The 22,525-nt window shown below is 39.4% G+C and overlaps 1 protein-coding gene across 4 annotated transcripts; it reads left to right on the top strand.

The window, feature by feature from the left end:
- The first annotated feature begins 7,157 nt into the window (after positions 1–7,157).
- Positions 7,158–21,351, top strand: TCP11X2 (t-complex 11 family, X-linked 2). Of its 4 annotated transcripts, XR_010379389.1 has the most exons (12): positions 7,158–7,213; positions 7,707–7,850; positions 10,183–10,315; positions 12,857–12,977; positions 13,950–14,170; positions 14,914–15,050; positions 15,304–15,521; positions 15,619–15,800; positions 16,556–16,719; positions 17,601–19,063; positions 20,945–21,059; positions 21,154–21,351. XR_010379389.1 is itself a non-coding variant. In XM_010991856.3 (10 exons), exons 2-10 carry the CDS (start codon positions 7,724–7,726, stop codon positions 17,831–17,833), a joined length of 1,536 nt encoding a protein of 511 aa, XP_010990158.2. In that variant the 5' UTR covers positions 7,158–7,213; positions 7,707–7,723; the 3' UTR covers positions 17,834–19,185. The 4 variants fall into 4 exon arrangements, 3 of the variants coding, with proteins under 3 accessions (XP_010990158.2, XP_064338913.1, XP_031302300.1); XM_010991856.3 differs by lacking the exons at positions 20,945–21,059; positions 21,154–21,351 and having other exon boundaries at positions 17,601–19,185; XM_064482843.1 differs by lacking the exons at positions 20,945–21,059; positions 21,154–21,351 and having other exon boundaries at positions 7,178–7,290; positions 17,601–19,185.
- The last annotated feature ends 1,174 nt before the right edge of the window (positions 21,352–22,525 follow it).

Genomic DNA, 22,525 nt, shown 5'->3' with positions numbered 1-22,525 from the left:
AAACTCAGATACCTAATGCCAGCTAATGACCTGCAGCACTGAACCTTTTGTCTGGTTCTTCTGAACAGAATCCACTGTCTTATGAACCAAGCATTTTTGATGTTTGTGGTAAGCACAAGGCATACGTATAAATGGGAGTGTCCCAATCCCTGCCTCTATACAATATTTTATTACTTTCGATTTATAAAAAAACCAATCACTTATAATCCCACCAATTAGAAGTGTTGGCATTTGGGTGTATAACCTTCTAGACTGTGGTCTATTAATATCCAAGTATACCTCAGAGATATTGTGGGTTTGGTTCCAGACCACTGCAATAAAGCGAATAGTGAAATAAAGTGGGTCACAAATTTTTTGGTTTCCCAATGCATGTAAAAGTTACATTTACACTACACAGTTGACCCTTGAATGACACAGATTTTAACTGCATGGGTCCAATTTTGTGCAGATTTTTTCAATAAATATATTGGAAAAATTTTTTGAGATTTGCCATAACTTGAAAAAACACAGATAAACCAAGTAGCTTAGAAATATCAATAAATTAAGAAAAAGATTTGCTATGAATGTATAAAATATGTAGGTGTAGCGTAGAAAATGTGTTAATCAACTGTTTATGTGATTGGCAAGGTTTCCAGTAAACAGTAGGCTACTGGGAGTTAAGTTTTAGGGGAGTCAATAGTTATACGTGGATTTCAGACTGTGCAGGGGGTCAGCATCCCTAACTCCTGCATTGTTCAAGGTCATCTGTACTGTAGTCTGTTAAGTGTGCAGTAGCATTATGTCTAAAAAATGTACATACCCTAATTTAAAAACATCTTATTGGCCCCTCTCTCTCCCTCTTCAGAGAGGGCCCACATTCTGTCTGTGGAGTGTGTACCTACTTTTAATCTGAGCACCCAACCCCCACAGCTTGTGGCCTTTCTCTTGCCTTTCAATGTATCCCTTTGAATAAATCTACCTTTGCTCAAAAAAAAAACCCCACCTCATTGCTAAAAAAATGCTACCCATTATCTGAGCCTTCAGTGAGTTAATCTTTTTGCTGGCAGAGGGTTTGAAATATTATAAGAATTACCAAAATGTGACACAGAGACACAAAATGATCATATGCTGTTGGAAAAATGGAGCTGATAAACTTGCTCAACACAGGGTTGCCACAAACTTTCAATTTGTGAAAAACAAACAAACAAAAACCCCAAAGCACACTGTCTGCAAAGTGCAATAAAGCAAAGTACAATAAAATGAGGTATGTCTGTACATATCTTTTCCCACAAAAAGGGAATTATGCTGTTCGGACCTATTTGAAATGTCGAGTATCATGTTACCATCCCTTTCTTACCCTCCACAGGAGGTGGAGGCTGTTTTCTTTGCTACAGCATAAACTTCCACAAGCAAAACAGTAGGTGTGAGGTGACAAAAAAATCACAGGTCAGTGTAACCAGAGGATTAGAGACTTAAAAGTAACCATGTTGGCCACCAAGACCTAACTCTTGCTTGAAACAATTGTCCAGTTGAGTTATTCAGTCCCTTGCAGAGACCTGCTGTGTATACTGTGCCCAAGCCTTACTCCCTGTAACTTCTATCCCATAGTCCTAGGACTGTATGCTGGAGACACACACAGCATGGGTGATCCCTGCTCCAGTATTTGAAGACAGCTGCTGTGTACCTGCTCCCGTACCTCCACGACTTCTTATGACACTTCTCAGATCCTTTGGACCCAAGTTACATGCATGGAGAACCATCCTGGTGCTGATGTGCTCAAATTTTCTCATTATCAGATCTCTTTGGATCCTGATTCTTTCCTACAACACATTCGCTCTCCTTCCAGTATTGCCATTTGGAAATTTGAGAAAGATTCTGTACATCCACGATAAATTCAACAACCCCTGCATTTGTGCACTAATCCAGCACAAGATTAGGCCCATTGCAAAGGGCCTAAAGGGAAGCATGAACATCTTTAGATGAGCCAGTGTGGACAATAACTGCCATTGTTCAGTTGCATCTAGTAACCATTCTTTTCATTAATGTACTGATTCTACCCTCGGCAGTTTAAGTGCTAAACTGAGTGGGAGCAGATGAGAGGTACATGGCAGGGGATGAAAGCTGTTAAGTGAATACTCATAAGATGAGAAAACTGGTTGCCCACCTGGAGTAGTTTGATCCTGCCTTTCTTAGATATATAATATGAGGATCTTCTTCTAGTCACTAGAATCACTTGCCTGTCCAAGGGGGAGAATTTTTTTCCCAATAACTCCACTATAAGCATTGAGATTTAAGTCCTGAGTCAATTTATTAATTGCGACTCTGGAGGGATAATGTCATCGAGATTGCAACATATGTCACTCCTGACTTCATTCCCGCTCATAAGAAGACCCACTAGCAATTATCCATAGACAAGACACCACTGTAAAAATTCCAGAACCCAGGGGTGAGGCTGAAACCTCACTTGCACCACAGAGACCAAGAAGGACTGCATATTAGAAGGATATAAGGAGCAGTTACACTCTGATCACGCCGCCCATCCCTCAGGCTGGTAAAGCACTACACCAGGATGTTTATCCACTGAAACAGTTTCTCCACTGTGACAAAGATCAAAAGTTGGACATTCAGCTTCTCCAGTGTTGCTGGACGTTTCCCAGGAAGCTCACATGGGTCTCACCTCACAGGGATCACTGGGAAAATCTTCAGGGCTCAACCACTGGGGGACAGATAGAGATGGAGAAGGGAAGCAGGACTTTCAACAACCAGCACTCAGATCAAGGCAGACTGCATTCCTGCTTGCAATGGTGCCTAAGCAGACATCCTAGTCAGTGGTTTTGCCCATCTGCTGAGGTGAGCTGGTGGCCACATCTGGCCAGGGAGGTTGGTTGGCAGTTCTGCCTGATTTGGATCCTCAGCCAATGAGCCACATGGGCTGTGGAGTCCCTTCTATGGGCAGAGAAGCAAATTCAGAGCCCCACCCAACAGCTGAGTATGGCTGCTAGTCCCACCTGACCAGGATGCTTGGCTAGAGAATTCAGCCAGCAATGGAGCCCATCTTACAGCCCTGCTTGGGTGGGGAGTAAACTATGGGTCATCATACAAAAATCAGTATATGATACACCGCATTAACAGAATGAAGGATAAAAATCACATGACCATCTCAATAGATACCAAAAAAGCATTTGAAAAGTTCAAATCTTTTCAAGATAAAAACTCTCAACAAATTAGGTAGGGAAAGAATGTACCTCAACATAATAAAGTCCATATTTGATAAGACCACAGCTAACATCATACTCAAAAGTGAAAAGCTGAAAGTTTTTCCTCTAAGATAAGGAACAAGACAAGGCTGCACACTCATCATTGTACTGGAAGCTTTGATTAACGCACAAAACAAGAAAAATTGAAGTATACAGACTGGGAGGAAGACATAAAACTTTTTGTTCACAGATGACATGATAGTCTATGTACAAGATCTGAAGGAATCAACAAATGCCTGGAATTAACAAGTGACTATAGCAAGATTGCAGGATACAAATACATATGAGTCAACTGATTTCCTATATACCCCAATGAACAAGTCAAATCTGAAATGAAAAAAATACCATCTACATTAGTACCCCAAATATGAAATAATTAGGTATAAATCTAGCAAATTATTGCAATATCTATATGAGCAAAACTACAAAACTCTGATGAATGAGATCAATGAAAAACTAAGTTAAGGAAGAGATAGTCTATATTTATAGATAGGAAGTCTCAGTACATCAGGATGTCAGTTCTTCCCAAATGAATGTATAGAGTCAATGTAATCCAAATCAAAATACCAGCAAGTTGGTTTGTGTATATTGACAAAATGATTCTAATGTTTATATGGAGAGGCAAAAGGCCCAGAACAGCCAACACAATGTTGAAGGAGAACAAAATGAGAGGATTGACACTACCCAACTTCAAGACATACTATAAAGCTACAGTAACCTAGACAGTGTGACATTGACAAAATATTGGACAAATGGAATGGAACAGAGAACCCAGAAATAGACCTACATAAATATAGTCAACTGATCTTTGAAAAAGGAGCAAAGGCAATAGAATGGAGAAAAGATAGCCTCCACAATAAATGGTACTGGAATAACTGGACATCCATATGCAAAAAAAAATGAATACAGACATCGACCTTATACAATTCATAAAAATTAGGTCAAATGGCTCACAGACCTAAATGTAATGTGCAAACTATAAAATTCCTGTCAAATAACATAGGACAAAATCTAGATAATCTTGAGTTTGGCAATGACTTTTTAGTTGTAAAACCAAAGGCACAATCGATGAAAGAAAGAACTGATAAGCCGGACTTCATTAAAATTAAAAATTTCCACTCTGTGAAAGACACTGTCATGGGAATGAAATGACAAGCCATAGACTGAGAGAAAATACCTGCAATGGATATCAGATAAAAGACTGTTATCTAAAATATACAAAGGTCTTTTAACACTCAAAAAGAAATCACAAACAATCTGATTTTAAAATTGGCCAAAGACCTTAACAGACTCCTTGCCAAAGAAGATATACAAATGACATATAAGCATATCAGAAGATGTTCCACTTCATATGTCATGAGATACCTGTAAACTAAAACAATGAGATGTCACCACACACCTATTAGAATGGCCAGTTCAGAGCAATGACAACATCACATGCTGATGAGGATGTGGAGCAAAAGGAACTCTCATTTATTGCTGGTGGGAATGTAAAATAGCACAGCCACTTTAAAAGACAGTTTGGTGGTTTCTTTGAAAACTAAACATACTCATACCATACTCAATCATACTCGTTGGTATTTACTCAAAGGAGTTGAAAACTAATACCCACACAAAAGTCTGCACATGGATGTTTATAGCAGATTTATTCATAATTGCCAAAACTTGGAAGCAATCATGATGCTTTTCAGTAGGTGAAGGGATAAACTGTGATCTATCTGGACAATGGAATATTATTCAGAGCTAAAATTTAATGAGCTATCAAGCCATGGAAAGAAATGGAGGGAACTTAAATCCACATTACTAAGTGAAAGCCAATCTGAAAAGACTACTTACTGGTAATTCCAATTATATGACATTTTGGAAAAGACAAAACTGTGGAGGCAATAAAAGACAAATTTTAGGTTAGGTGGAAGGGAGGGATGTATAGGCAGAGCACAGAGGATGTTTAGGGTTGTGAAATTTCTCTACATGATATTATAATAGTGGGTACATGCCATTATACATTTGTCCAAAACCATAGAATGTTCAACATCAAGAGGGAACCTTAGTGTAGACTATGGACTCTCGGTGATAATGATGTGTCCATGTAGGCTCATAAGTTGCAACAAATGTACCATTCTGGTGGGTGATGTTGATAATGAGGGAAGCTATTCATGAATAGGGGCTAGGGGCATACGGGAAATTTTTGTACCTTCTGCTGGATTTTGCTGCAAACCTAAAACTGCTCTATAAAATATACTCTGTTTTTAAAAAGACAGTTTAACTTATATAAATTTAGTATTAATAGAATTTCAGGCATCACTGAGTAGAGTCTTTTAAACAATCTAATTTTTGTGAGGAAAAAAAATGGTGTAATTCTGAATAGTTTTTCTTAGAAACAAAGTAGAAACCTGATTTTTAAAAAGAGAAATCAGTTTCTGGTATAGTGAAACTTATGCTTTATGAATGTAAAATTTGTTGTTCAAATCAAGAAAAATATATTTAATCATTTCTTCTGAGTGTTGTGTGACAGCATTTTGTTTCAAAGTTGATATTACTAAGGCAAATATAAGGGGAGGATGAGGAAGATATTGAGATTTAGCATTTATTAGTAGTATACACTCTCCAGCTATGCAGCCGCTTTACTGGATTCAGAGGGTGGGTGGAGTTTGCTTAGACTGGAATGTTCTTGGGCCTTTCCTCTATAACTCTTGTGCAAGATACCCACACTTCACTATTGACACGAACAAGGCAAGGATTGGGATGAGAATTTGGTCAAATTATAGTTTTGTTTTACAAAAAAAAAAAGTGGGTTGAGGGGAGGGTATAGCTCAAGTAGTAGAGTGCATGCTTAGCATGCACAAGGTCCTGGGCTCAATCCCCAGTACCTCCTCTAAAAATAAATCTAATTACCTCCCCCCAACCCACGCCAAAAAAAAGTTAATGGGTTAAAAAATTAAGTCAGGATGAAAGAGCAGGCAGGATGGAATAGTGTAGTGTAGAGATTGTCTTTTAAATATATTTTTTGCAAAATTTGGAAATGAGCCAATCCAGGACTCCTCAAATCACTGTGGTAACCGGCCAGTAGAGTAAAAAGTAAACTAGGAGTAAAGAATGAGCAACACAAGGGCCCTTAGAGTCATCTCTTCCAGTACCCTCGTGTTCTAGATGATCTCCAAGGCTCACAATTACATTGTAATGAAGAGCATGCCAGGAAAACAGTTGGAAGAACCAAACTAAAACCCAGGCTCCCTCTGAGACTTATGATCTTGCCCCTTCACCACAAAGCTTCCATGGCCAGACCTTTAAAATGACGCTTGGTTTCCACACGTAAAATGAAAGTTTAACAGCGTCTTTATCTCCTTCACATTGTGTGGCGGATTCACTTTAAAGAAAAAAAACCCCTCGAAATAGAATTCTGGATTTCCCTAACCCGGTTGGTTCTTCATTTCAAAGGCTACATGAGGTGAAACAAACAAGAAATAATGCTCCTTTTCCTTCCTAAATAGTTATTTAAATGTTTTCTTTTTCCCTAGCGGAGAGAAGCTAGTAGCTTTGGACCGTTCCTTGCCTGTGAGGGAGGAACAGGACTTGAGAATATTAATTGCAACCTCCTAAGGGGCTTCGAGCCTTCAAAGAACGGTATGAGCCCCGAGCCTCCTCATGGAGAATCCCGGCCTCCCGCCTCTGTCACCAAACGGTACGTAGCTGCTTGCCTTTCCTGCTCTTTTGGTTCCCATGGTATCCTGAGCACATGACCCGTCCTGCTACCCGGGAGACCGGCTACCCTTTCTTTTCAGGTTTTGGACTCTTCTACCTGGCCTCATTGGCAGGGGTGCACTTTGGGTTGGTTTCATCATCTCCATGGTTGTGTCCAACCCCTTCCGACTGATCTCCCCTCCTGCCCCGTCCCCAATGGTATGTCCCAGAACCAGATTGGAGAGGCAGAGGGGCTTCACTAACAGACACAACCGCTGGCCGAGAACTGGAAGGAGGTGAGGGCCAGGGTTTGGCGGGCCGTGGAGGTCTCTTGCTGCCTGAATCCAGCTGCCAGCCCTCTTCATAACCAAAGGCGAGTCTGGGGTGGACATTGAGGAGGAAGAGGATTATTTCTAGACTAATTAAAGACAGCTGGAGTTGAAGTTTCCTCTCCCAGCTCAGCCAGTACTGTGTAGTATGCCCTCTGACAAGTCATTGTCCACCTCTGGGCGTTGATTTTCTCTTCGGCTTGCCCAACGCTAAACTTCTTTGATTTCGGGAAAGGCAGCCTGGCTGGTCCCAAATTCTCCTTATCCCAAGGCTGTTTGTGGAACCTGGCTGTTCCAAAGAGAACCCCTTGAAGCCCTCCTCCCTAACTTCCTCAACTGGGAGCAGCAGGTTCAGGCATTATGGCACAGGGTGGCAGTTGAAGAGCCCTCCTCCCCCGCATCCCTGGGTCAGAGCCAAATTTTACACCACCATCAGCTTGCCTCTTTCTTTTCTCCCCAGTTCCAGATACCATCAAGATGCCCAAGATTGAAAAAACCGTGCTCCAAAATGATCCCAATGAAGCAGAGAGTGGAGCCCGTAAGCCTAAAACACCAGGGCAGAGTCAGGAAAACAAGAGCTTCTGTTTAGATGACCACTCTCCTGGTACGTGTAGAATTCTATCATCACTTCTTTGGGTAGTGCTTGAAAGCAGTTAGGTTAAAGGAATAGGTAGCTTGTGACTTAAGTGCCTTTAAGGAGCATAGAATGCTCTTTGCAACCTTGCATTTCCCCCGCCTCATCCCTCTGGTACTCCTCTTTTAGATTATTCTTTTCCTTGTCTTTTGTTCCCTCTAATCTTTACATATTGGACCTAGGCCTCCGGATTGGCAAGTGAAATTAAAAGATATTTTGGCTGTAGAAATAGAGGCCAAGAAACATAAAGACTTGTGTTTGACATAATGACAAGACTTGAGAGTGTCTAAGTTAGTTCAAAACATGGGAAATAGATTGCATTCTTATATTTTGATTTTGTAGATTGTAAATGGTAGATCCAGGATGAATTTGAAAGAATTCTAATTATCTAGTGCTGGAATTGTGTTCTGTCCTTTTCCAGCAACATTTGTTGGCATAAGAATTATCACTGCTATAGGGTAAAATTTTTTAGATCTGTAATAGTGCTTTTCTGTATACACCGAGGCATGAGGTATCTTCCAAGCCTTATGATAGGCATTTATTTGAGGTTTTGGTTTGATTGGTCCAACCTCATAGGAACTCAAATTGCAATTCTCTTACTATAATCTACAATGAATTTAACCAAACATCAATCTGAAGATCTGTTCAAATGTGGTGACTTTGATCTAAACTTTTGAAGACAGAAATGGGAAGAATAGTCGGAAGCCAAGATACTGTTAAGTTGAATCATGTCTGTCTGTCTAGTGGCCATTTAGGGTCACTGTCAGTAAACAGAATGGCATAATTATTAGTTTATAGTGTCTCTTAAATAAATGGCTTACTGAATTGATTAAAAGATACATTTTAACAAATATGTAGCTTTTTAGTTAGGGTAGGAAGGAAATGTAGATTGGTGGTACCAACTTTTGTTGAAAGACTTTTTAAATGAGAAGTAAATATGCATAAGTAGATCATCTCCTTGCTGAAAGTTTTAGAATTCTTTTATGTGAGTCTTATATTTTGGTTATAAATAGTTCTCTCTGAACAAATTATGGAACAATATTGAAAGTGAGTGAGAAAATAGTTTTATTGCATGCTTTATTTTGTATATCAATTAATAATTATAGCTACTATGTGTGCTGACTGTGTATCTCAGCTGTAATTAAGCAATCTTTACAGCTATCCCTTTGTATCCATGAGAGATTGGTTCCGGGACCCTCCACCCCTCAGGATACCAAAGTCCTGGTGCTGAAGTCCCTTAGGTAAAATGGCGTAGTATTTGCATATAACCTACTTACAGCCTCCTGGATACTTTAAATCATCTCTAGATTACTTATAATGCAAAATTCAGTGTAAATGATATGTAAATATCATTGGGGAAAAATTCAAGTTTTGCCTTTTGGAATTTTCTGGCATTCTTTATTTTAATATCTTTGATCCCATGGATGTGGGAACCTGCGGATGTGGTGGAGGGGGGGTTGGACGGGTTGGTGGGGGTTGGTGATTACATAATGAACTCAGAACAGTGGTTCAGAAATTCTGGTGCTAGTGTGTGACAAAGTTCTTACTAATCTTGAATGAAATAAAACAAAGATATTGCAAATGAACTTTTAAAATAAAGTTAAATTGATGCAATTTAAACGGTTGCTGTATTTTGACTCGTTTCTTTTTTGCCCTTTGAAATGTTAAAATACACTTTTTAAATGAAATGATTATTTGGATGATGGTAAGGTGAGTTTTTTTTTCTTTTTTGCCGCAATGCCTATATGTGGAAAAATTAAAATTGGCAAATCACTGTCAGTCACTCATTTTTGTGTGTGTGAAATTGTATTGGTCTGTGGAATCTCCAGATTTTAGAACAATGTTTTAAGAACGGTTCAGCTTTAGAGCCATCTAGTAAGATTTGTGGTGTTATCTGTAAGAAGACTCATTTTATGTCTCTCCCTGTCTCATCAGAGGTAGGAAGAGGATAGTAGAAACAGTAAGTTTTAGATAAAGGTTTATTTTATAAACCATAACTTATGCACCGTTCCTTTGCTGTATTTTACTGATTGTTTTTACACTTCAGGCAAAAGTTTTTGAAATCATCTTCGCTAATGTTTTTCGTAAACTAACTTCCTTATGTCTGACCTCTCTGAGTTTCCAGAGATGTTGAAGAGCAAAGAGTTCGGAAAAACCTTAAATACTGAAATGATTGAGTTTGTGTAAGATCTGTTTGATAAATCTAAATTTGAGGGTTTTACAGGGCTTAGTGAATCTCTAAATAAAATAAAAATTCTTTTTGTGTGAGTTCCCTGTTGATGACTGCTATGCCTTTTTCCAGAGAGTCAACATGAAGTTCTTTCTGTCACAGATCTGATAGAGACAGTTAACGAAGTTTCTAAGCTTAGCATTGCTCATGAAATCGTGGTAAATCAAGATTTTTATGTGGAAGAGAGTGTATTACCTCCCAACAGGTACAGACTCTTCTATTTTTTCCATTTTACTCCTCCTGGCATAGGTACATAGCACAAATGACTTTTGATCAGGTTTGAAGCATTTTTATTAATACAGTTAATGTTTGAGTATGTCTTAAATGGTACCAACAAATAAAACAGAGGAGTAATCAGTGTAATTATTAGTTTAATAGAGTGAAAGCAGAATAATTATATTTAAACAGGGAATAAATCAATGCAATTACTGTCAGAATGTTAATTTTGGTATCCCAGTTAGCAATGAAACACAGTGAATTTCACATCTTCTCAGACAGCTTTGAAGGAAGTAGCTCCTAGAAGTTCATTATTCTTTTAATTATCTACAGATTGACCAAGTAAGGGTGAAAAGATTGCCTTTCTAATAGTGGTATTGCCAACTCTTCATGGGATAAGTGATGTCAGGGAACATTTTTGCTTCATAATCAGCTTAATAAAAATTCTGTGAACCCAAAATTCTGTGAGCCCACTAATAAATAATGTCCCTCTAACGTTAGACTTTATTCTGCTTCTTATTAATTATATTGATATTACAATACATAAATAGGAGTCATTCAGTAAGTATGAATTGAATACTTCTAATGATTTGTTAATAGTTAGATGGGTAAATTTCGTCAGAAACAATATTGTATATAGCATTTCTAATTTGCCACCTTAAAAAGTGGCTTCTATTTTGCCACTTCAGGGATTCTATTACATAAGCACCTTGCTCTATCAGTTTTTCTCCCGGTCTTCACACTTCTTAGTTTGCCAACATGTACCCATGCCGGGCACAACTTCACTGAGGGGGGTTTTCACCAAAACACAGACCTGCTCGTATCTTCCTCGGTGTCTCTGGAGCCTTAGTTAGATTTATTTTTTCTACTGGCTGGGGTGCAGAGAAAGTAAAACTAGGGAGGGGAGTGAAGGTCTATTAAAGTGAGGGGTGGGTAAATGAAGCAGAGGTAATACTATTTAGAGCTTGGTTTTCATTGTTTTGTTATTAACAGCCTTATTCTAGTGTAGTAATGCAAAAAAGTATACCGGAAAAGAGATTGAATTAGAATTTGGGGTTATCTGTTATCTATAGATAATCAATGATTGGTTTCACCTTTGGGCTTATAAAATCGTACTAATTACAGTTATGGATTCCTGACAAGGGAAATCTCCTTGTCAGGTACTCATTCAACAGACTTTATTGAGTACTTACTTACTAGGTGGATGGCAAAATGTTAAATGCTGGGGACATATAGATGAGTAACATGCTGGTTTTGCCATCAAGAAGCTTCTGTAGGAGAAACAGTCAAATAATAGATAGCTCCTGTGCAGTGATAAATTCTCTCACACCTAGTATATGGAGTTCTATGTTCATGTTTAGCTGCCTGAGGAGGATCAGGGGAGCCTTTCCTGGTAAGGTAACACTGTATGAATAGGTGCTTTTCAGATGGTCTAGGGGGAAAAGGATTCTCCTTGAAGTGGAAGTGACATGTCAGAAGCATAGAATGGTGGAAGATGATTATATATGCATTATAAGTAGTTTGTTATTGTTGAAGAACAGAGTGTTAGAAGGAGGTTGACGATAAGGTAGGAGAAGTAGCAGAATGGGATCATGAAGGGTCTTAGAGGCCAGGTATCCTGCTGGTGATGGGAAGCTTCTAAAGGACTTTAAATGAGCATGTCGTTATGGTCAGATTTTTATCTTAGAAAAATCATCGGTTTTAGCAAGAATATGTGGCGTTGTGGGAGTAATACTTTGTTGGGGCAAGAAGGCCAATTACTAGACTATTGCAATAGACCAGATGGGGATGGATTCCAGAGATATTTAGGAAGCAAAATCTCTGGGATTTGGTGACCAAGTGCATAAAAAGGATGAGGGGAAGTAATTATTACACACTAGATGAATAATATTTGGTGACATCTCACAAATGGGATTGGTGTGTTGGGGGAGGAACTTTGACTTTTTTCATTTATCTTTGTATTGCTTGTAAAAATTTTAACAGAAGCATGCATTACTATTGTATTTTTTAGTGGGGAAAAGGATAAGCTTTATGGCTTGCATGAATAAGGAACAGATTTGCGAGGGGAAGATAATGAGTTCAATTTTAGGCTTGCTGAGTTTGAGGTGCATGTAAGATTTTCAAGTGTTATCAAGAAGGAAAATCCTTCACTGGCTTTTAAGACTGAAGGAAAAGATCATTTAGTTCAAAGATGTAAGTCTATGGATACAGAAACCAAGGCACACACATTTAGATGGATGAAGAACCTCGGCTAGAACTCAGGGGCTCAACCTTTAGTTCATGGTTCTTCTTACTGCAGGAAGAGAGCCTCTCTGGAACCATGAGGTATCCTTCTGAGGAAATTTGGCCAATGCCTTTACATCTGAGACTAAACTCAGTTTATTCAACTCTGCTGAAGTCTAAACATAGCTCCTGTCCTGTCAATGTAATGGTCCTTCATTATCTTAAATGCTGTTTTGGATTTAGGAGATCATGATCCTATATCAGTTCTATGGGTAAAGAGCAATTTGCTCATTTAATCTTCTTATAGTCTTGAAGGCAGGATTATGGAGATGATGTACAATGCTTTTTGGGACCATCTGGAAGACCAGCTATCAAGTATTCCCCCCGACTTCACTTGTGCTCTTGAACTTCTAAAAGAAGTTAAGGAGGTGAGTAACCAACCTCCCATTTGTGGATAGCAAGTTCCTGAGCATCCTATACCTTTTGATTGCTGATGGCTACCAATATTCTAAACATGTCCACTATTTAAGTAGATCGTATGGAAAAGCTTCCATTGTATTTGTATGAGATAAAACTTGAAAGTTGTGATCTTGCTATAACAACACAGTATATCATTTAATGAAACAGGTTTTCACTGAACCCCCATTATGTTTTATGTGTTTCAGAAGCACGTAGATGAATAAGAGAGCCCTTGCCAACAAGGAACTTATATTTTTGAGTCAAAAGGTTATTTTAAGTGATCCTTAATAGTTTCTTTGCCTTCTGAAGTAAGACAATTTAGTAATGTCTTTATCCTTTATTTAGAATGTCTCATTCAGACCCACAGACACAGAAAACAAACTTATGGTTACCAGGCGGGAAAGAGCGGGGAGTAAATTGGGAGTTCAGGATTAGCAGATACTAACTACTATGTCTAAAATACATAAACAGCAAGGTCCTACTGTATAGCACAGTGAATTATATTCAATATCTTGCAATAGCCTATAATGAAAAAGAATACTATACATATATATATGTATAAAATTGAATCACTATGCTGTACACCAGAAATTAACACAACGTTGCAAACTGACTATACTTCAATTTGAAAAAAAGAATGCCTCAGCCACCTTGTGGTGGTGCACTTCTTTTTATCACACTCTTGTTTTCAGTCATATCTTTATCTCATTCTGTCCAGAAAGTAATATGGTGCTACTGTTCCTACTGATCCCAGTGAAGCCTTAAATTATAATTGGCCCCTAAACAGAGGAAAATAATATTCCCTATAAAAAATTTGGAGACCTAGTTTCTGGATCTCCTGAAGACAAAGACTGAGATGGCTTTGTCTTAAGGGGGTTGTTCATTACAGAATGTTTGGGATTCTAAACAATTTGGCTCCACTGATTTTCTTTTCCGGGCAGATCTTGCTATCGCTGCTATTACCACGCCAGAACTACCTGAGAAATGAGATTGAAGAAGCCCTGGACATGGATCTCCTCAAGCAAGAAGCAGAGCATGAGGCCCTGGATGTTCCTCATCTCTCTAACTACATTCTCAATTTGATGATCCGGCTATGTGCACCAGTCCGAGATGAAGCAGTGCAAAAACTAGAGAGCATAACAGATCCTGTGCAGTTACTGAAGTGAGAAACTGAATGTACTGTCCCTGAAATCTGTCTTAGACACAATGCCAGAAAACTCTGGGCTAGATTCTGTGTTTAAGCCCCTGACTTGTCTAGCTCTTCTATACTGAAGAACTGACTAATACCTCCATTTTCCCTCTCTGGACTATTGGCTGTTATATTCCAAGATCAGACTCTCAGGGCCCTTTTGATGATCTTTACATAGTTTAGACCCTTCTAAAGAAATGATACTGTTAAGACATTAGCATACAGTAATTCTTTCTTCTAGAGATTTCAAACAGCCCTTTCCCAGACATCCTCCTATGTGTCCTAACTCAAACCCTGTGAGGGGACAAGAATGAGGATTATCCTTGCTTCACAGCTGGAAGAACCAAGACCCAAAGAGATAAAATGGTATGCCCAGTGAGTTAGAAATTCAATCACCATCATTCTAACTACCCACAGAGAGTTGTTGAGATTTTGGTCATTTTTCTGAGAAGACAGAGCGACTAGACTGGATAGAGCTTTAGACTGATAACTAAAAGGTCAGAAGATGTATCTGTTCCTAGCTCTGCCAACAACTCACTCTGTGGCCTTGGGTCCCTGGGTAGAGTGTCTTTATTTGTAAATTGAAGTAGAACTATGGTTTTTAAGGCCCCTTTTAACTCAAAAATACTGTGATTTTAGGACTCCTTACTTGGGTTCCACCTCTCCACACTAGATTTCCTTTCAGAGTGTAAACATTTTATTTCTTCCTGTAACAGGGGTATCTTTCATGTTCTGGGCCTGATGAAAATGGACATGGTGAACTATACTATCCAGAACCTTCGACCCTACCTGCAGGAACATTCTGTCCAGTATGAAAGAACTAAATTCCAGCAACTCCTCAACAAGCAGCCCAGTATGTTTAAAATTTAAGGGCAGAAGAGGGGAAATTTGACCTTGGGTCTGCCTTCTTACAGTGATAGAGTATTTTCTATTTTTTGAGTAGAAACTGTCTTCCTTGGGTAAGGGGTAGGAAGAAGAAACATTTCTCTAAGACAGAAAGACCTACAAAATCACTTCTTTATTGACCAAGAATATATCTTCAAGCCTTAGTCTTCAAGCCTTGGAGTTTGAAGATATTCAAATATTCCCTTCTATGTATGTCATAGGTCTCCTCGATTGCACCACAAAATGGCTAATCAAAACGGCTATAGATCTCACTACACCATCTCCAAGTTCTCCTGACTCTCCCAGATCCTCCAGGATGGCCTGTTCATCTCCAAATTGGGCAGCTAACAACTCAGAGCTTCCCAGTTCCACCATGGTGCTGTATGAGGGTTACGTGAACCTTCTTCTCTGGGATTCTGACATTGAAGAGTTTCCCGAGGTAGGAATGTGTGTTAGAATGTTGCCTTTTTGTTTTGTATTAAATACTTCACTAGAACCCTCTTCTCCTGACAATTTGCTCTTCCCTGCCTCACCAGACTCTGCTGATGGACAGAATGCGGCTGCGGGAGATAGAATCCCAGTTGAACCAATTAACGATACTGGCCTCAGTCTTGTTAGTGGCCAGAAGTTTCTCTGGTAACATTTTATTCAGCACACCTAAGTTTTTGGATAAACTAAAATATATAACCATGGCCCTGATGGAAGAATTTAACCCCAGGTAAGCTCCATAGATCTTTCTGAGAGTTGAAAATAGTATGTGGTTTTTGGGGACATAAGCAGCTAATGTATTATTGCTTATTCTTCAACACAAATGACACAAAGAACCTTGGAAACCATCTGCAAAGGTCATTGGTGTCTTTTGATAAACTGTATTATGGCTTGGGATAGAGACAAAAATTCTTTCCAAGGAGGAGAGTGTGGAACTAGTTTACTACAAATGATTCTTATCATGTTTGCTAAAAATGAGTTATGATATACTTAAATGAATGACACTGGATTTGTGTATGTATATCCAGAAGTTGATCAGTTGGTCAATAATACTGATTGATCATTTGCTGCATGCAGGGCACCACAACCAAAGTAAAAAGAGGAATTAGAAATTCAGGTCTCAATATATCTATAATTTAATTGGTGAAGTAGGGAAAACAGCCATGGAAAATGCCTAAGAAAATCTTTAAAAAGTATTTGAATAAAGTTTATGGGACTAAACAGTACTGAGTGGATCCAAGGATGGAACTGAACCCTCGTCCAATTTATCTTGTTTTCTTTGAAGTGGAGTATAGTACTGTATGTATGAATTAGTTGGCACCTTGAGGGTAACAATGAAGATATTTCACCTGCACACTGAGTCCTGCTGTCTGCTAGTGGTGGAGAGCTGGAACTCTTTTTTGAGTGGACTTGGCCTCTGGTATGGGGCTGTCTGTGCTTTGACCCTATGCCAGGGCCATTCTGCTTTCTGTCCTTCATTTCTAGGCCTGAAGAGGCTATGGTGAGTGTGAGTGAACAAGTGTCTTATGAAATCCATCAAGGCCTCAAAAACATGGGCCTCACTGCCCTGAGTAGTGAAAAGACAGCATCTCTTATAGGCCAACTTCAGAACATTGCCGAGAAAGAGAACTGTGTTCGTAGCATTATTGGTAAGAGTCCCATGGTGGTGGTGGTGGTGGTGGTGGTGGTGGTGGGGAGGGGTGGCAAGGATGTAGAAGATGAGAAAGTGGAGTTAACCCTGGCTGGAAGTCAGTTATGAAGCCATTTAAAAATGGAAAAGCATGATCACTGGGAAAGTCTTTTGGTTTTAGTTTCCTTATGTATAATGTGCAGAATTGAAGTAGAATCTCTTTCAGTTTGAAGAATGAACGTATGGTTTTAAGGTGGATCTGCAGCTATGACATATAACTTACCGGTGTGAGATACTGTCCCACCAACCCTACTAAGTCATCACTGGTCATTGTCTAACTATATAGTCCTAGACCTACGGTGTGAAACCCCTTCTCTATCCCATGTTTTAAGTTACCATATAGACCCTCACACACCTCCAAGGAATAGATGCTAACTTAGTCTGTAGGACATATTCCGTGCTAGAATGGAAGCAGTGAACTTGGCCACCTTGCTTCTAACTTTTGCATCTTAGCATAGTCTGATTTGGATCTGTGATCCTGAACTTGGTGCACTGGCTGCTATGTGTGTCCTTAGAATTTCAGGTACAATGTCTAGGATCCTCTTTTTAAGTCAAATGCATGCCAGGAGCTCACTTAGAGCCACATAACACTATGAACAGCCAGAAATTTACTAGCTTTACATCTTTTGATCATGCATTGTCTTTGGGAGCTTGATAGCATTCCCTCCTCCAAAATAAAACAAACAAACAAATCTCATTTATGGGGTTTACCCAAATGAGTGGGTAGATCAGTGAATATCTCAGTTAATTTAAACTTTGGTGAACAGAGAGTGCAAGAACATTGTGTGTTTCTTCTGAAACCTCTTTGATCTTTCTCGCTTCACTCTTTCTTGCTCACAGATCAGCGGAGCCGCTTTTTTCTCAAATGCTGTTTGGTTCATGGTATGCAGGAGTCTCTGCTGGACTTCCCTGGAGGCCTTATTCTCATCAAGGAAGAGTTGGCAGAACTGGGTTGGAAGTTTGTCAATCTGATGCATCACAATCAGCAGGTGTTTAGCCCCTACTACGAAGAAATCCTGAAAGATATCATCCCTCCAGCTCAAGCGCAAGAGAAAGAAGTGGAGTCTATCTGATAGTGCTGGACCCCGACTATGGCAACAGGGACCCAGGAGAGGGCTCAGCATGTTCCTGGGATGACATCACCTGTGGCCAGCAGATCAGCCTCTTCCTCAATAAAGCCCAGACACGGCTGCAGGGTTCAAGCATGTAAACACCAACTGGCTCAGCCTCCTTCATAATAAACTGAGCTGCAAGAAAACCTCGATTCCTTCTGTGTTGCAACTGAATCCAGATTCCGTTAAACGCTTAAACCCTACCATGTAAGAAGCCAGTGAGCCCTCAGTTTTCCCTTCACTGGCTGATCATTCGTCAGTATTCTGCTTGAGCATCAGAGCATCAGGTGCTAGCGTTACTTTCTCCAATGGAAAATCATTTCCTTGAGGGCTATGAAAACTTTTGGGGGAATTTTCCAGAGTATGAGTTCTGGAAGTGTAAGGGCTTCTGGAAGTCAGAAATACACTGAGATCAAGAGAGGCCAGAGAACCCCATTTCCAGTACCAAATTTTCCATATAATTTAAAAAGATGCAGTAACAGTAAGAGTCCCCACCTCCTGTTCTAGTGTGGGGCACGAAGCAGTATGAAAACCGGGGACTGGATGAAAGTCTGTATTGTCTGCTAACAGGCATTCAGCTGAGGACAGTTCTCAGCCTCAGCAGGATTCCCCCCCACTGCCCCCTCTCTCTCCCCTGGGGGTCAGGTTTGGAATATCTGAGACTGACAGCAAATCCAAGCCCTTAGGTCACTGACATTTGTATCAAGTTCATCTCTGTTCCCATTCCATAGCTGAATCAACCTCCTGTTTTCACATTTTTAGGTTTAGAATACCCCTTTCTTTTTGACAGAAGTGATGTGGGTATTCAAGGGTAGGGTAACCATCATGCTTCTTTCCACTTGCAGACTGAGACTCTAACTCCCAGGTTATGATTTTCAGCTCAGTTGGCATCAAAAATGACAGATGTTCTAGGTCCACAAGGATCTGGGCTTGTTTTCTGAAATTGTAGATATTCATCCTATCATTTTCAGGCCAACTGCAACAGACCAACAATCTAGGAACTTAGGGAAGAAAGTCAGTTTTGATTTGGACTTGTTTGAGATCGACGGGAGAAAATAGAAATTCACTTGTGGGATATTACAACTGGATGGAAAAAATGTCTTCACCATTTCACGGGATGGAAAGAGCTGAGTATGATTTATATAATCCAAGAATGATAACAGATGGGATTTGAGTTCCATTACACTGAAGGTAATTTTTCTAGAGGGTGGATCCCAGGTGATTGACACAGCTAGATGAATAGAGTGACATTAGACTGAAATGAAACTTTGCCTTATACTTTATAATTAAAATTTGGTATAATTTATTTCTTAGACATTCTGAGTTGGTTCTCTATCTCCATATGGAAGAGATAGAAATCCTAATCTTAAACAAGGAAAGATGACTTCATTCAATTCTGCTTACCATTTAGGGAATATATACGTGTGTGTGTGTGTGTAAATTGGTAGTATGTGTACATGGTTAAAAAAGACATGGTGAAAAGTCAATTTCTCTCCCACCCTGGTCTCATGTCCTCTACCCAGAGGAAATCATTATCAGATTTTTGTATATCCTTCCAGAGATATCCTAGAGTCAGAGATGTAGTGCACTGTATGTTAGGAGGGCAGTCAGTTTCAGTATTTCAGGTCTAGAGGTCACATATTTCAAAATCAAAGTCTGAGCAGTGTTTTGTTAATTAATATTAATATTTGTTTCATGTTCCTAAATATTTTCCTAAATGTTCAGACAGAGATTTGCCTGAAAAGGTTTAACTATACTGCTGTCAAGACATGTCTCCAGCAGCAGTCATCTTCAATCTCACAATTAACTGGAACTGCATCTTCAGGCAGAAAAGCCAATGGCTCACTCTTCCCCTAATTCAAGGCAGAGCACACAGAAATGTTAACAGCTTTAACAAACTTCATCTAAAACCTCATCATTATCTAAAATGCTAGGCCCTTACGTCACTAGTCTAACTGTCTAGCTTACTCGTCTCTCCTGAGCCTCAAACTCTCAGTTATAGCTTCATGTGGAACAAGGTGAGCGTTAGTACCCACCACCCCATGCATGCTGTGATCTCTGAAACGTGTGACAACCAAGGGCCTCCAACAGACCACTATTAATGCACCTTCACCATCACCAAGTGTGAAGTCCCTTGTTTCCTGTCTCTCCAGCTGTGCTTGTGTGTCTATAGGGGAAGCAAGAACTGAATATCTTAGTGTGGTGCTGACAGGAGCTTTAGTTTCAGTGAGTGCACAGAGCAGTCAGCCTGCACAGAAGGCCATAAAGCCGTGGTATTTACTGACTACAGGCCCACTAGGACCCTCGGTATGAAGTGAGCCCCAAGCTCAGAAGAGGCTCTGGGAGGAGGTGTGTGAAGGTAGAGGCTGTAGGGAAAAGGGACACACAAGTTTAGAGACGTATGTACGTGTTGGAGTGTCAGCCTCTTTACAGGGCCCTTCACATAGAATTTCTCATCAGCACATTGGGAAAAATATTAACCTTCAGGCTTTGGCGGCAGAGACAATGGGGGCAGGGATACTGGTCATAAGGAGAAATAGCAAAGGGGCTCATACTGGGCCGGGCCTCATCAGCTTCCTGGACGCGCACATTTTACATTTTAAACAAACAATATAAACCTTTAAAATTTTAATGGATTCTGCCAAGTAAAACTTAAAGTTATAAAAATTTCAAGTGAAAACCCACAGTATACGAGAAGGGCCTATTTCCCAACACTCCTTCCACCTAAAATTTAGTATAGTTTCTGCCCCAGCCTGTCCACTTTTGAAAACTTAATTAATATATTATATCAAGTTTTGCATTAGGATTTCCATAGTGATTGTAGTTAAGAAGATTTTCATGGCTATATTTGGCCTTTTTGTTGCTCTTAATGAGAATTTTAGGTTGATATCATTTCATTTTTCTACAAAGTTATTTCTATACCAGGATATTAAACCTTTTGCAGGTAATATATATGCCAATTTTTCTTCCCACATTTTTATATTCCTTTTAATTTTTTGGAAGCAAAGTGTTTCATTTTAAATTTAATAGATGTTTGTGATTAAGAAAATAACATGGTTCAATGTTTAAAAGTTAATGAAGAACACCTAGAGGTCACAGAACTCCGACCTTTGAATTGATCAGTGTCACAGAGCATCCTCACGCAGCGGAGGCGCCAGGAGCCATGAGGTGTGCCTTGGGCTTTAGGGTAAGTGCAGATTTTGAGTCCTTGCTTTGCATTTTCCTAGTACTATACCCTGTGGCAGGTGACTGACTGGCTCTATCTTTCATCTTCTTTGTAGATAGGACAATGGTAATAGTACCTATTGTGAAAGATCTGATAAGGATTGAAGCAGATCAACTGACAAGTTCTCTCCACAGAGAAGCAGATTGGTGACTTCATATCTGTCCCTCAGGTTTCCTTCCCCATGTTCGTACCTGGGCTTGTCCCTACACACCATGGCTTCTCGGGAACTAGCCACATAATAATTACTGTTGAGTAAGGGATTGATCATGATTTCTATTTTCTTATTTATGTTTTATATATTTCTAGACTACATAAAATATTTTATTATCTTAATAAAAATCATCTTTGCTTTGAACCTAAGCTTATAATAGCCACTGGCCTTCTCAGCAGTGTGATACCTTTTTTTTTTTATGATATTCATCTGTGACTTGATAGAGAAGATGAGATTGCTGAGCAGGAGATTTCATCATAATTTCATTTTACTTACTCCTTCAGCAATTTCTAACAAAGCATTTAGCAAATTTTGTTTCATTTTCTTAAATAATATTTTTCATTGAAGAAAATTTAGAAATTGGAGGTCACTGACCACTAATGTAAAGAAAGCTATGTATGTATATGTGCATGAGAGAAAGAGAGAGAGAGAGGATGTCAGTATGTATTGTCGATGAAAAATGAATCAGTCAATATAAGATAGAAATGGAAAATTTTATTTGAGCCAAATTTTAGGATTATAACCCAGGAAGGGCATCTCAGAAAGCTCTGAAAACTATTCTGCTGGTTAGAAATCAAGGCACAATTTTATAAGTTTTTTGAGATAGAGGGCTGTACATCAAATGACGTATTATTGACAGTTTACATGATCCAGATCTAAGCGTCAATCCTGGTGGGTCATGTGACCCCTTACAAGATCAAGAAGTAATGTTATCATTTAAGGAGTTGTCTTGGTGATGCCGGGAGAATGTGGCATCTTTATGGTTGAGCAGGTATCCCTGCCAACGGGGGAGGTCTGGTCGCTGCATAATGCAGTTACACAATGCACAGCTGGGGGAGAGAGGGAGCCTAAGGGCAGAGAAGAATTTCTCATGTTTAAATTTTTCTTGGCTTGCCATAAAATATGAATTTTATTTCATAATTTCCCCCTGTGGACCATTAATCTTTTGATAGAAAGCATTAGGTGATCAAATATTTGGTCCCTAGAAGCCAGGATGGCTGCGTCTGCCTCAGTGTCCATCATGTCCCTCGATGCCTTGTCCTAATAGTCTGGTTCTCTCTTTTTGGGGGCTATACTAGCAGAATGTTAGGCAAGGATTGGCAGCCAATTCTAGGTTGTCCACTAAGGAACTTAAGCCAATTTTCCTCACAAGTGCATTGTGTATGCCCATTATTTTATAGAGAGCTATAGAGGTGATCTATAGTTTCAAATCATT

This window comes from Camelus dromedarius, chromosome X, assembly GCF_036321535.1.
Source record: "Camelus dromedarius isolate mCamDro1 chromosome X, mCamDro1.pat, whole genome shotgun sequence".
Taxonomy (NCBI): Eukaryota; Metazoa; Chordata; class Mammalia; order Artiodactyla; family Camelidae; genus Camelus; species Camelus dromedarius.
The sequence above is the reverse complement of the archived record's forward strand: the minus strand, read 5'-3'. Positions and strand labels throughout refer to the sequence as shown.